Source organism: Epinephelus moara, chromosome 3 (assembly GCF_006386435.1).
Source record: "Epinephelus moara isolate mb chromosome 3, YSFRI_EMoa_1.0, whole genome shotgun sequence".
Lineage (NCBI taxonomy): Eukaryota > Metazoa > Chordata > Actinopteri > Perciformes > Serranidae > Epinephelus > Epinephelus moara.
Genome location: NC_065508.1, coordinates 28,498,661 through 28,514,466, shown reverse-complemented (window position 1 = coordinate 28,514,466; position 15,806 = coordinate 28,498,661). Strand labels below are relative to the sequence as shown.

At 39.4% G+C, this 15,806-nt stretch overlaps 1 protein-coding gene across 6 annotated transcripts in view; it reads left to right on the top strand.

The window, feature by feature from the left end:
* The window catches only part of cadm1a (cell adhesion molecule 1a), a 599,487-nt gene that overhangs the window by 515,878 nt on the left and 67,803 nt on the right, over positions 1-15,806 (top strand). For all 6 annotated transcript variants that reach the window (XM_050040229.1, XM_050040233.1, XM_050040232.1 and 3 more), the window contains one exon: positions 1,412-1,584. In XM_050040229.1, the coding sequence (XP_049896186.1) occupies positions 1,412-1,584 (173 nt within the window). The remainder of the gene's footprint in view (positions 1-1,411; positions 1,585-15,806) is intronic.

Here is a 15,806-nt window from a genome sequence, read left to right as displayed (position 1 = left end):
CAAAATATTGTGCTGCAATTAGTGAACTGACACATGCTTACCACATGCCGAGGACATCCATGTTTCCCATATCTCTTTTCCTTCAAATTAGCTCTCGTTCTTGAGCATAGACTGTATAAATAATGGACATAGCTACTGTGATGTTGCCCATTGATTTGTGGAATGCCTTTTTGAAGCCTTGGTGCAATCCGGCGTAGCAGCCCTCATTTCCACCAGTTTTGAGCAGAACTATTGTAATCAAGGTTGCGTCATCAACAGAGGATGTTGCAAATTGCACAGTGGAGGTAAACAGTAGTAGCAAGATTGACATTGAGTGACATTGATTACCTGTGAGCTTTTATTCTGTTATTACAGATATTTGTTTTTATCCATAAAACAACAACAATAACTATAATTGATAAGAACACGTAGAAGACGTGTACCTGAAAGCCTCCATACTCTTTTTCCATCCCATTTCCAGTTGACAAATACGGCCGCTTGGTCATTGATTACCAGGTCAGACACTACACAACAAAAGCCATCTTTTTTTTGCAGCAGTATGATATGCTGCCAGGCGGTGTCCATGTGTAACGATGCTGGACAGCATCGCTTTGAAACGCCGCAGGAAAACAATTTAACTTAAGGAGCTGGAAAGTCCCTGTAGGGCAGACAGGAGGGGTGGGGGATGTGTCCAACAAACACTGGACTTTCACAAAAGAGCCCAGTGTTTGCTTCCTGTATTAATGCTGAATAAATACAAGATGTTTCACCGACATAAGTTCATTTTGAAAAAGATTGTATGCAGCTAACGAACAAAAACTGTACATTTCCTGTGAAAACAAAATTGTATTTTGAAAAGACTCTGCAAGTAACAGGCGTTAATTAACATGGTGTCCCAAACGTCAACAACAGATGCATCCAGGATACCTAGCACATCATAGTTGGGAGTGAGAATATGTCGCTCTTTCCAACCTGTAGAATATGACACGCCCACTGATGTCATCACGGTTCAGACTTCAGGTCAAGGTCTTTGGTTCCAGCTGGAAACCAACTTTTCGGGTTCTGACCTAATGGTTTTTGGTCAAAATGCTTAGAGTGGTTCAAAATTAGGTGTGCATTAGGTGCAAAAAGAGGTACCAGTGGAAGACAACTCATAAATGTGGCAATACCATTTTTAGGTCTGTGCCCTGCAGAGGTCAAGTTTTACATCTTTCGCTCATATTGGTGGTAGGAGTACCAAAAATAATTTGTGTTTTTTACGCTACAGTTTTGTACTTCGGGTATAATGAATATGGAAGCCCTTAGGGCAGTTCCTTAGACTTTCAATTTGGTTACTAAAAGGATCACATCATCTATCACTTCTTCTTCTATTCTCTGTTTGAATGTGTATCATATCCATGGTATCCTAATGGTGCTCTGGTTTTTGTTTCAGACCACAGCGGGTGAACTGGGTGAAGGTGGATGACGATGTGCCATCTCACGCTGTCATCACCGGCGGCGATCTTTACATCGAAAACCTAAACAAGTCCTACAACGGAACCTACCGCTGTGTGGCCTCCAACGCAGTGGGGGAGTCTTTCGATGACTACATCCTCTACGTCTATGGTATGCAGGTCTAACACTGACCCTCCATCACTTTACTCTCTCTCTTTCTACCTGTATCTCTGTACCTGCCTTTTTTGAGAAATTGCCCTGGGAACATAAACACCCGGATCGTCCTTAGGATGATATTTACATGATTGGTGAGTTGTTGGCACTGGTGCACATTGCTAGCATCTGTAGCAGGACTGAGCCAATGATCATAATCTAATGTGTGCAGACTGACTTGTAAATAAGGGCTGTGTTTTAATACAGTTGTGGTATACTTTTAATCCCTCCCTGTTTCAAACTGCATAGTGGATATGGCAAAAAACCAAAAGCTTATCTCTTTGCTCTGTCCACTTTGTTCACATGAGTGCTCTTTCTGCCCTGCACTTGGATCCAGAAAAATGGGGTCCTGAGGCTGCATTAAAATGGACACAATAGGTGGTGGAAAAAAATGCATGCAAACTGTTTTGCCCCCTGATAAGCGTGCAAACTCATTATTATTGTTACTCAAACTGGATTGCATTTCATCTTCTCACCAGTGCCTGTGGCAACACACCCACACCAAAGCAGCTCCTTGAGATGTTTTTAATGCAGTCCTATTTTTTGCCACCAAAGAAGAGGTCGTGTCCTCAGTATTGTTTCTCTCTCTCTCTGTATTGTTTGGTTATTTTAATGACCTGGAGAGGAGTTTACATTCTGCATTTACATGCACATTTTACATTGTGGATTTTGAAGACTCTAACTGCTTTTAGGTAATTATCAACATAAAATGTAAGACAGGGATTGAGTTATATCCTGGCAGTGCAGAGAAGGTCTTAAAACGGGTAGAAAAATAAAATGTACAGAAAACATCATTGAGTAAAAGGTCCAGTGTGTAGGATTTAGGGGCATCTATTGGCAGAAATAGAATGTAATATTCATAATTATGTTTTCATTAGTTTTTAATAACCTGAAACTAAACCTAGTTGTGATTTTGTTACCTTAGAATGAGCTGTTATATCTACATAGAGAGCCGGTCCTCCTTCATAGATTGCGACATGTTGTCAATACAGACAGGACAAAGGACAAACAAAACACTGGCTCTACATGGGGCAATTTGCTTTTCTTGCCATTTTGCATCAGCCACTGTAGTTCTCCTGAATGCTTGGCACAATCTGCAACTCACCACTAGATGGCACTAAATCCCACACACTAGACCTTAAATGAAGTAATAAAATTAATTTAAAAATAATATTTAGACTACTCTGAAATATTACATACTTTTTGTACTGGCCAGTCAAAAAAGTCTGTGGAGAGTTGAATTGGACAATTTTGATCTTATGACCTCAGCTTGTCTTAAATCCCTCCGAAGAGGCTTTGTCAGGTTTTAAACTTTTGCTGTTTACCCAAAAAAGAAAGGTATTAGGCGACTGGAGACTGTGAGGAAAAAATCACTGCACAGCAAATGTACATGATATATATAGATATATAGATCTAAAAGTAAACCTGACAACATCAGCTCCAGTGAGTCATTGGTTTTAATTTTCAATTCATGGATTAACAGGCCACATGATAATTTTTAGAGAGTGTCTTTTTGCACCCAGTTGAGAAAAGTCACAGTACATCTGTTTGGTGATTTTCACCCATCCCTGTGACAAGTTTTTATGCATCCCACTGCATGCTGTGGTTGGCTAGTACTCGTCATGTTGATGCGTTAAGGTTGGAACTGTTCAGGATGAGGACGAAAAGGTCAGGATTAGGGCTTGTACTAGCCAGTCCCAGACCTCTGAAATTAAAATGGAGATGAAACACTGAACAACATGACTGCATTTAATTTTTATCTAGGCAAGATGTGACACTGCAATCAAACTTGATATCCACATAGTTTGCTAGAAAACTAAATTGCCATCTTTCAACAAGCTAGTTGGAGACGTCACTGGGTGACTATGAACACTGAGTACTTCAGACTGGTTAAGTGTTGATACAATGGAGTTTGAGAGTTTTGATGAGATTCAAAGAACTACTGTCAAAGTTAAAAACCAACTGCCTATGCTTTATGAGCCAGCAAGAACAAAAAAATTAGTAAGACCTGTTTCCATGGAGCTGGACCACAGCAGCGAAAGTGAAAGTGGAAAGCCTGAACTTGACTAACTAAACCACACAAAGCACTTCTCCACCACAAATATGTGCTCTACCACTGTCTTCATCAAGTTGTCAGACCACAATAACAACGGGAGATGCTTATAACATTGCATTAACGGTATTATGTCACAGCTAACATAACTAATGTAGCCTAACCCAGCGGTCACGTCCATAAGCCACCTTACGTCATGATCGACATCATTCCCACCTCTCAAAGCCCAGAGTGTCGAATGTAACCATTTTCTGCATCATGAAGCATCAGTAAAAAACAAACTATATGAATTACCATCAGAGGAACTGTCAGGGTTTAGCATCACGAAATCTAGACACCAAACTCTAACTGTGTTCTGCTGTTGAAATAAACATTTAAAGTGTGAGTTGTCTGACTGAAATGGCTCTTTTAATACTAGTGTTTGTCGACCCCTGCCTTAGATCATAACCCAAAAGTTTTACTCTGTTTACTCCTCACCCCTGTCATAATGTCTCCTCTCCCAGTATTGTACATCCATTTCTGTCAAAACAGAGAGTAAACAACATGCATCCCACCTGTCAGGCACTACGTGACTATGCGTACTTCCATGCACTATTCTACTCAAAACACCTCAAACACTGGCCATAAATAAATATTGTCAAAGAAAAAAACAGCCATCAAAGGACAAAACATGCTTCATACGAGCAAGTTTACCAAGCCTACCACAACAACTGCACAACAACTGAACAAGCAGACAACAGGGATGAACCGCCCCAGTGATGTCACTAGCTAGCATAAAAAGTAAAGGTAAAATTCAACCAAACCACAGTCATATTGTTCAGTGTTTCATCTCCTCTTGAAAGTGGTAGATTTCCAAGAAAGATCTTGCATATCTACTGCCGGAAAGTCAGGTGATTGAGACTGGGTTTCGATTCCTGTGTGAGTCAGTGTTGGCTCATTATTTTTAGACTTAGTTGACGTATTACTTTCTGTTTTTCTGATGTATAAATCACACTGGGTACATTAACTTTAGCACAATGTCTGAATAGACCTGTTGGTGTTAACATCATATTTCTACGTTGCTAGGAAACCCAGGAATATACACCCTGGTGTAAATAGCCACATTACACCTCTGGTGCAAATAGCATTGTTGGTTAATGGACACCTGGGTGCAAATAGCATCTGTCATAATTTTATTACATGCTGATGTAAGTCAATGTCATTTATATAGCCCAACAATACATGTCACACATTTGCCTCAAAGCGCTCCGCAACCTGTAGAGCACATAACATCCTCCATCCTTTGACCCTTAATTCAGATAAGGAAAAACTGCTAAAAAATGCATTACTAACAACTGTCCATCAGCATGGTGTGAACCAGTTTTTTTCGTTGTTGTGTTTACATTCAGCACTACAGCCAAAACGTAGCTTGGGATCAATACATGAGTGCAGTGTGTATGTTCTACCTCCCACTAACTTGGGGTAATCCTTTAACCTGCCTCCACCTACTTCTGCCAGATTTCTTTATTTCTTTGGCTTCCTGTTGATCTTCCTGTTGATGCAGCATCCGCCTCTCTTTCTCTCTGTTTTTCCTCTCATCCTCATAAGCATTATCTTAACATGCTTTTATGCTGTTGATACCAGTAACATTTTCTCCCTGAGCAGGGCATTACACTCTAATGTTCTCATTTTCCCCGGCCAAAATTACTTCACTATCACTTTTTGGTAGACCCTGAGCCCGCAGAGAAATTATTTGGCTGCTATTGTCAGAGGGAATTAGCAGAGTGAAAAGGCTTCTTTTTTTATGTAGGGGGGTAAAAAGAGACTCTCAATGCCTGACGGACACCAGCTGAATGGATGTTATTTACAGCAGAGCGGGTTGCTGTGCTAATGATGAGTGCAATAAAACAACAGAGGTACCGCTGAAAATCAGGAAACAGCTTACTGCCACCTGCTATATTACAGCTGTTAGTCTGTACTAACTGTGTAAAGAGAAAGTCTCTTTTTCTCCCTCTGTATATTCCCCTGGTTCTCTCTGTCAGAATCAGTTTGACACATACGTAAATCTTTGGACTCAAGAAAATTCCCAGCGCTGACTTCTTTAGGAATTAGTCTGCCATTCAGAAAAAGGATTTGGATTGCGGGTTAAGTCCAGAACCAGGACAAAGCGTTTCAATTTCATGATAGTTTATGATAAAAAGTGGAATATTGAAATAAGAAATGACATTTTGGAGTCATCGTTAAGGGAATGATAAAACAAAGGTTTGTGTGCATGCAAATGTGTTGTAAGCAGATCAACGACAGGACACATTAAAGACCATCAATAAGAGAAACCAGCCACATTGTCGCTGACGTGTGTGCGATCTATTATCCTTAACTTTGCATGAAGTATGAATTTTCTGGTAATTGTAGCAGGCTTTTTGTACGTCTCTCTCCCCGGGCCTAAACAACAAAATCCCATGGTGAGGGCTGCAAGTCGCCCCTCTCTCAACCACCCACACATCCCCCCATGGTGAGCGAAAGACAAAGATAAACACGGTAATGCAACATGTGGGCAACTAAAAGCCTTGCACACACACACACACACACACACACACACACACACACACACAAAAAACACACAGTCACCATTAAAACCACATAAGGCCTCCACCCTTTTAGAGCTAGTCTTTTGATGACTTTGATGTGTCCGTGGCTCCCACACTACTAATGTCGACTGTAATTCAACAGCAAATCATGCCGAACCTTCGCCTTGCTAATGGGAAGACAGGATGTTGTGGCTGAGCTGTCAGAAGCTGATTCTCACATTATGTTCCAGACCCCCCTCTACCACTACACACACACAAACACAGTACCTCCTGCTTCTACACCACCATGCACACACATCGGTAGTACCTAAACAGAAGCTGGGAGGAGGGCGTGTATGTAGACACACACTCCTATGTAAGAAATCAGATAAGCAGCAGGGGCGTCAGCATGTACACTCGTACAGTGGTGATATGAAGCATTTGGTTCTGGTTACAACATATTAGATTCGCCAAGATAGAGCCAACTAGCCTTATTTTTGCTCACAGGGTGCTTTCACAACTAATGTGTTTGGGTAAAACAAACTCTGGTAGGTTTGCCTGTGTAGTGGGATTCATTTTGACTTGTGTGAAAGCTGTGAGTCGGACTCTAGTGCAGACCAAATAATTGAACCAAGACTACCCTACCCAACTAATAAATCCACCAGGTGATCATGAACTGTTAACAAAGCGATTTCTGGGTCTGTATAAGTGATTTGTAGCCTACTTATATGCAAGATCATTCAGTTACCATGGTAGCGTGTATGTGCATCACCACATGAATTCAAGGATTGGTGCTTCTGTGTTACTTTGTGTATATAAGCAACATTTCTACTTGTAAACCAAACTAAGGCAATTTCTGCATCGAGAAGCATCGAGATAATAAACAGTATGACTCACCATCAGAAGAACTGTCAGGCTTGTCCAGTTCCACTGTGCATGTCGGATTAGATAGCTGGGAGTGCTAGCTTGGAGTTCCATTCATGCACCCATCCTCTTATTGGTACACACTTTTATCCTTGAGGTGGAGAAGCCACCAAGATCTTGCTGGCTCCTCTGTTTTACTCTGTTCACCCCTTACTGCTTTTGTAATGACTCTTCTCCCAGGTTTACATATCCATATATGTATTCCAAAACTTCAATTCTCACTCCAAAACAGCTGGTAATGTTGACGTAAAGGTTGACTTGCATCTAGCAATGAAACATGTCTAGCCTGTTGGGCGTGACTGCCCAAAAGTGACTTCCTTTACTTCTTGCACTACTCTACTCAGAATATCTCTCACACTGGCCATTAAAAAACATATCATCAGAGAGCAAAACAGTCATCAAAGGACAAAACATATCTAGCATTACCACGTTTACCAAGCCGAGCTCAACAACTCTGACCAGCAAACAAGCGGACAACAGAGACACACCATTTTTGTGACGTCACCAACTAGCTTGTTGAAAGATGGCTACACCGTGCTGGTGAAAAATTTAAATACTGTCCCATTGCTAACAAATCTAGGTGGATATCAAGTTTCACTGTGGTGTCATATCTTACCTTAGATAAAAATCAAGCTAACCACAGCAGGCTGTTCTCGTAAACTGTTTGTACGTTTTCCTACAAAAAGTGCACCCAAATTTCTACATATCCCAGGTATCATAAGGTAGTAATAATTTGTGTGTAACCCACATATTTTGGAAGGCTGCAATCACATGAACAATGTGCTGTCGAGTCATTGTAAGATATATCCTTACGGTTTTTGTTTTCCTAACCCTAGCCACAGTAACTTTACTTGCCTGAACCTAATCTCCGTAACATTACCGTAATTACACAACTTTACGTTAAGAACGTAACCTCAATTGTGGGGTGCAAATTTGTGGGATATCAAATTAGCTGTTGTGTGTGCATTTTTCTTGGATATCATACAAACTGTTTTATGGGGATACACAGACCACAGTCACACAGAGTGTTTCATCTCCTCTGTTTATGTTAGGGTGCTAAACACTTTCGATAGATGTTGCTTGGCAGAAATTTAACAGCGTGTGTCGTTTTCAATTTATGCTTCAGTGAAAGGCTATAAGTTGTCTTCATGGTTTATTATGCTCTGCGTCTATTTCTGCTGCATTTAGTGAAGTGTATCTGCACAGACAGCTGTTTAAAGCCCTATTCGGACGGGATTAGTTTTACATAGGTACGTGGGGTAAAGTAATACTTACCAGAGATTTTAGTCCCGTCCGAATGTGCCATGTCAGTAATCATTACCGCACAATGTCAGTAAAGATTACTACGACTTTTACCTTCTGTAAAAGGGTCCCGGACAATTACCTCAGGTAATACTAATCCCGTGCGAATAGACCAGCAGTAAATATGTGTGTTAGGGCTGTCAAAAAAAATCGAAGTTAGAAATATATTCGAATATAGCCTATATATATTTTTTTATAACGAACCTAAATTTGATAATTCGAATATCATTAATAATTAATTAATACTATCAATAATGTTGTATATCATGGCGAATCCCGTTCGGGCGGAAATGGCTCGCACACAAGCCGGGCCAGAGAGGGACGCAGCGATGGAGAAGCCTCTGTGCCAACACCACCCACTGCGCTGTCCGCGATGTGTGACCTGTTCGGGGAGACATACAAGGAGAGTGTTGCGCCTGCTGCCTCCTTGCCTACCCTTTTTGATGAAGAGATGAAACGTTACCAGAATGAGACGCCACTACGAGCCGGCCAGGATCCACTGTCGTGGTGGAAAACTACGCACTAAAGTATCCAAACATTGCTCAGATAACAAGGCAGAAGTTGATCATACCTGGCACTTCAGTGAGGTCAGAACGGGTGTTTTCATCCAAGTGTCACATTCATATTGCGCCAGCAATAAGCATCTTATTTTTTGTTTTTTGTAAAAAAAAAAAAATAATAAAATTAAATAAATAATAATAATAATAATAATAAATTCTAATATTATTCGAACTCTACTAAATTAATTCGAAAATATTCAAACTCAATTTCATGGTGCTTTTGACAGTCCTATCATACGCACATGATGGCAGGAGGGGACGGCGGTACGTGAATGGATTTACCCCTCCCACTTGTGGTAGTTTTACTGATATTTCTTATCCCGTGCGAATCGGCCATTAATATTACTGACGTCCTGTGGTAAAGTGACATTACCCCACGTGCCCATGTAAAACTAATCCCGTCCGAATAGTGCTTAAGTCACACAAACATTTGCTGTATGTGTGTTTTTATTTATTAACCGCATCTACATTGATTGATCAGCTCCCAATCTGTCTGTGAGCGGCAGATACCCCTCACTCACTAGGGTGTGTTTGGCATGGTGCTGACATGAAAAATATTTTGGTCCTTTAAATGTCTGCTGTTAGTCAGCCTGGCGAAGGTAGTTTGGCTGGCTGCTTTCTTAGCTCCCCAGGAGCCGATGCTGATGCTGAATACAGGTTTAAACCAGTGTGGGTTGAAAACTACCATCTACACAGTGACATTAATAACACTACCCAATCAGATTGCTTGACAAAATATGACTTTGTCTGCAACGTAACCAAATTCTCCAGGTGTGCGACATGAAAGCAGGGTGTCGAGAGACATTTTCTGTTGAAAATATGTCATTTTTGTCAAGCAATACTCATCAAAAGTGTTGTACAGCCTCCCGAAAATTAGGCTTTATTCTATCTAAGGTGAATTAAAGAGTTTCACAAAGATAAAGACATGCTTATTTCAGTCTTTCAAAAGTTAACCACCATACCTCCTGGCTATTTCAGAAAGATACATCTAGTTCAAATGCGACAAGTAAAAAGGGGAAGACTGTAATAATGATAAAGTCCCTCTGAGAGTCTGACAAAATGTACCATGTTTTAGATTTAATGCACCATAAAACCCCAAAAGCTGTCATGCAATAAACAGAAGGGTTGTCTCGTCTCCTGTGTTAAGATTTAATTTTCTCTATTAAAACTTAAAAACCAGCCACAATATCAACACAAAATCCCAAACTGTACATTAGAGATGTGTAATTTAATGATGAAGTCCACATGGCGCCTCCACCCCCAACATTCCCCCTGCCTGACAGCCAGAACAAATGCAGCTATGGTCAGCATCTCCTTTAATACATCTGGTTCCAGAGTATTGTGACCCTAAGTGATGGAGAGCACTGTGAGACTGGCTGACACTAACAATGTTAACAGCGAAAAGAATGCAGTCTGTACTGCTCTAACTCTCACTGCCGCTCTTACTTCACAGGGTAAGAAAACACAACCATCAGGGTTTTCCTCTCACAGTCGAGTGAGACCCAGTGCCGAGGGGTTTTAAGTTGTTTACAGGCTGCCGCTTACCCAATAACTGAGTTCTCTTCCTCCCTGCTCCTTTACCAGTACTGGCTTTATTGCACACCATAAGCATGTTCAGTGACCCTGTTGCTTTCAGTCGTCCTCCTACTTACTTTACACTTCTTCTCCATTAAAGCACATGGGAGTTTCTCCACAAGTCACCGGTAGCTCTTTAAGTGGCATCCAATATTTCTTCCAGAGGTGCAAAGTGTCCCGAAACATCCTATTCAAGCTGCAAGCGCTCTTAGTTTGCTGAAATTGCACTTGAGTGGAAGTGAAATTGCTGGTGTAAAATGTTATGAGGAGGAAGAGTAATTCATCACTTCCAAAACAAATTTGCAAGGAGGTTGTGTTTTGAATGCTGTTTTTTTTTTCCTATGAAGACATTTTGAACGCTTTAATTTCACTGCATGTATCAATTTATGGCATTACAGTGGTGACTCTGGGAAAATTCTATCATGTAAGATCCCAACATTCATCTCTTGATTGCCATATAGAAGGCAGAGGTCACAGTAATTGTGATAGTTTATTTGATTACCCCCAAAATTTCACAAGGACAGCACTGGCAAATGTGAAATCATCCCAAATATATATTTTGTCCAAGAAATCCATACCACAAAGCTTTTTTCCCACCATGTCGAGATTCCAAAAATAACCCAGCTTGGAGAAAACTACCCTTCAGTCTTTTGTCCCTGCTCTTTAGGCTACAACAGTTTGTCTCGACCTTTTTGTGTTATGACAACTTCTAATGAAATTATGTTCAACCAACACACTACACTTAGTTAGGGGAATTATATTTTCCTCTACAATTAAAAGTATTTTTAAAAAAACACATACTTAAAGGGCTGTACACATGCTACATTTTTTGCGCCCTCAAATTCATTGTTTTCAATGAGGACATGCGGTTCAGCTTTTGGAACGAAAGCAGTACGCACCGCATGTTATGTGACAAGGAACAACCCAACACACCCGACAGATATACTTCCCTTCTTCCATAAATATCAGTCTGTGATGAATACGTAAATGTTGATAATTGAAGTGCAGGGCTACCCAGAACTTTACATCTGCCCCACAGACGATAGGCCTACACACTTAAAAACAGCGCCTGGAGGAAGATCAGCTCTGCACTCCAAATTTTGGGTAAATAGCCTATGATACGGTGCTCAAAAGTAGCGTCCAGCGTCCGACCTTGCGTTTTCCAAGCAGTTAAAGACGTGGCGTACGGTCCCCAGTAATTGGTAGCATGAACACAAATTGATGTTGTACACGATAAATCAACACATTGACCATATGGCCTTTGTCATATTAGCCCTTATCTGATAGATCCCTGTAGATTGCTCGAAAGCTGACCTCAACAGGCATTAAATGTTCGGAGATGTGCATGAGGACCAACATCAACTTACTCTGAAAGAAACCAATAGATCAAATAGGTTTTTTGGCAACTTCTCTCTGGTGAGATCAAATCAAAGGCAAGAGTTCAAAGACACACAACAGGCCAATATTTTATCCTTTTTCTCGAATCTGGCTTCCACAAATGTAACTTTGTGTCAATGTCAAGTATGTATGCAAAACCTCCAATCACAGCAAGAGTGTCAGGGCTTCACCGGTTGGGATTATACAGGGAGCAAGGACACCTCCTGAAGGGGCCAAGGAAAAACTTACACAAGCAAAATACAGGGAAAATGGAAGAAACCTTGGGAAGGATAAAATATAGGTAACCCTTGCAGTGCTAAGCGGAACTAAATGGATACAAAACAGTAAATCAATAAAACAGTTAGATGGTGCAGATCAGAAAACTGAATGAAGCACGGAAACATGAAAGCAAAAAGGGGAGAGAAATCGTTTCTGACGAGGTCACAGCATTGCACAAGCAGCATCTAAAAGGATTCAGAATTTGAATCCCTGATGCTCTGGCTTTCATTTCTCTTTGTTTCCTTTTATCAGAGTATTTACCCCAAACACTCACATGAAATTGTAATTTTGGGAAAACAAGATACATTTAAGTACTTTTAGTAAATGGGATAAGATGTCAATTTATGCCAGTTGAAAGCTACAGTGTGAAGAATGTGACAATTTCCAACTTTGCTCCCAGTAGCAGTATCAGAAAAAAACTCTCTGGCAGGCTGTAATGTGCAGAGCTGCTCTGTCTCCCGAGCTTCAAGCAAGACTTCATTCCTAATTTAAAGACCTGTCACTCAAATGTACAATATGTTACAAGTAAAGGAGGAAGAATGAACTTCAGATATCCATGAAGTGCAAAAATGCATTTGTTTTTGGTAGAAAAATGTTGTTTTAACTTGTTTTTCCCCTCAGATTTACCCTTAAATATTTCATTGACAAAGTTAAACTAAGCCATTTTGGCTGATTTAAAAAACGGCTCACACTATCTGTGATAGCTTCTCCCCTTAAAACTAAAAGCTGACATCTTTCAGACAAAACCTGAAGCCACATTTTAACTTTACAGGAGTCAAATCTGTTATAACATGTAAAGTTCCTGCATTTTAACATTTTAACAGAAGCATTTAACATTTGATAAAAATACTATTCTGTAGAAGTACCCTACAATACTATACTATACCATATTATACTTACTATACTATACTACAGTATACTATACTATGCTATACTATACCATAAGCCTACTAGACTAGACTAGACTAGACTACAGTAGACTATACTATAAGCCTACTGTACTACACTACACTACCCTACACTACAGTATACTATACTATACTGTACTGTACTATACTAAAAGCCTACTATGCTATGCTATGCTATGCTATACTATACTATACTATACTATACTATAAGCCTACTAGACTATACTACACTACAGTATACTATACTATATTATACTATATTATACTATACTATACTATACTATACTATAAGCCTACTAGACTAGACTAGACTAGTAGACTATACTATAAGCCTACTGTACTATACTACACTACAGTATACTATACTATACTATAAGCCTACTAGACTATAGTAGACTATACAATAAGCCTACTGTACTATACTACACTACAGTATACTATACTAAACTATACTATACTATATTGTTCTGTACTATACTATAAGCCTACTAGACTAGAGTAGACTATACTATAGACTAGACTAGAGTAGACTATACTATAAACCTACTGTACTATACTACACTACAGTATACTATACTATAATCCTACTGTACTACACTACAGTATACTATACTATATTGTTCTGTACTATACTATACTATACTATACTATACTATAAGCCTACTAGACTAGACTAGACTAGACTATAGTAGACTATACTATAAGCCTACTGTACTATACTACACTACAGTATACTATACTATAATCCTACTGTACTACACTACAGTATACTATACTATACTATATTATAAGCCTACTTTACCATACCATACTATACTGTACTGTACTCTACTATACTATACTATAAGTCTACTGTACTACACTACACTACATTATACTATACGATACTACAATGAGCTGTATTATAGGAATACTTACTATACTGTAATACTCTGCATTATATTATACTATGCAGATTAAAAATTATTTAGCCTCTAGCATTAACATTTAACATTTAGCTTCTTATATAAAAGTATTAAATTTTACATACATTTTATATAATTCAAAGGACTGGGTAAACATCATCACAACATGCTTTATTATACTGTATTGCACTACACCATACTTAACCTCACTACACTGCACTATATAATACTTTACTATTCCATAGAATTTCAGTAGCTTTTGACCATTGGTTTCCATGAGAATCAGGTCATTGTCATTATGTGGCACATCTTACAGCACTGTTGGTTTAGGAAATAAAAATGTCATTTGTTATGAGTTATATGTTTTCAACAGTTACTCTGTGCCAGGGGTACTTTTTCAGCTTTCATATTGTTTGGTGTGATTACTGGCACTGTGCAGATATGGAGTGTTTCTCTCATCCGGTGCTCACATGGAGTTCTTTAACTCACCGGCTTTAGCAGGAATGATTCCTGTCAGGCTGCATCTCGGCGCTTCCTGCAGTCCTGCTCCATTCGTTCAGACCAGAAACACTGATTCATAAGCCTCATCAGTAAACAAGGCCCGGTGACTCAGCGGGAGGAAAAACACATTCTGCCTGTCACATTTGAAAGTCAATGAGCTCCACTGTTCTTTGATACATTGCACCAGCTAGCCACAAAAAAGGGAAATTTGGTGTACATTCAATCATCTTTCTTTTAATCTTTATTTTAATCTCTTTTTTTTTCATTTTTACTGCTAAGTTTTTAATGAGTTGTTGACACTGATGATCCCAAACATCTGCTGGACCCTCACAGTTCATGACGGGATAAAACCAATTAGACAGCACCATCCCCGAGCTGGAGTTTTGTGTGAAACTCATGTGTGAAACTCATCAGCTCAAGCTTCATCTGCCAGCCGACTTCCCAATGGATCATTTCTCCTCGCCTTTGTCTGCACATTGGTGTGTAAAGCCTTTTGTATTGTCAAGGTTGTCTTTAAAAGAACAGAATTGTTGATAGATTAAAAAAAAATAGTGTACATCAGCAGAGTTTGAATACTGATCCCGATCACCTGAAGGCCTGCATTTGCATTTTTAAATTTGCTTCAGGCAGAGTTCTGAGGGGCTTTGTGGACCTCTCCGCCTTGTATTTGAATTACTTGATACTTTTTTTTTTCAAGTGCATAAAAAAAGATGATTTTCTAAACTAACAATTGTGAACAGTTTTTTGTAGTAACTATGAACATCTTCTGCCCGCAGGGAAGACTACTTTTTATATGATAAACAACCTCTGTACCCTTAGGAAAGACATACGGCTCTACAAACATGAGGATAACTTTCATTATCTCTTTAATGTAACTTGCGGATGTGTTGCATTTTCAATTTACAGTGATTTCACAGTGAATTTACATTCACTTGAAATGTCAACAATTGCTTGTGTACATTCAGTAATGCAGTTACAACAACCATGACATGACCATTACCACAGAAAAATAATCACAGTGCTCCTCCCTTTAATACTGTTTCTAGAGAAAACGGTGCAATATTTAGAACTGGAACCAGTGCTTTTCTAAACAGTAGAAAGATACCATAAAAAACTAATCTGTAGTCAGGTTACTGTATATAAAATCAACTCTTGTTCCACTATGAAATTTGGTCCTTTTAATTTCTTATCTACATTTTATCTCTACTGGCAATCAATTTAAAGTATAGAGCTGCTGATAGATTTTTTTT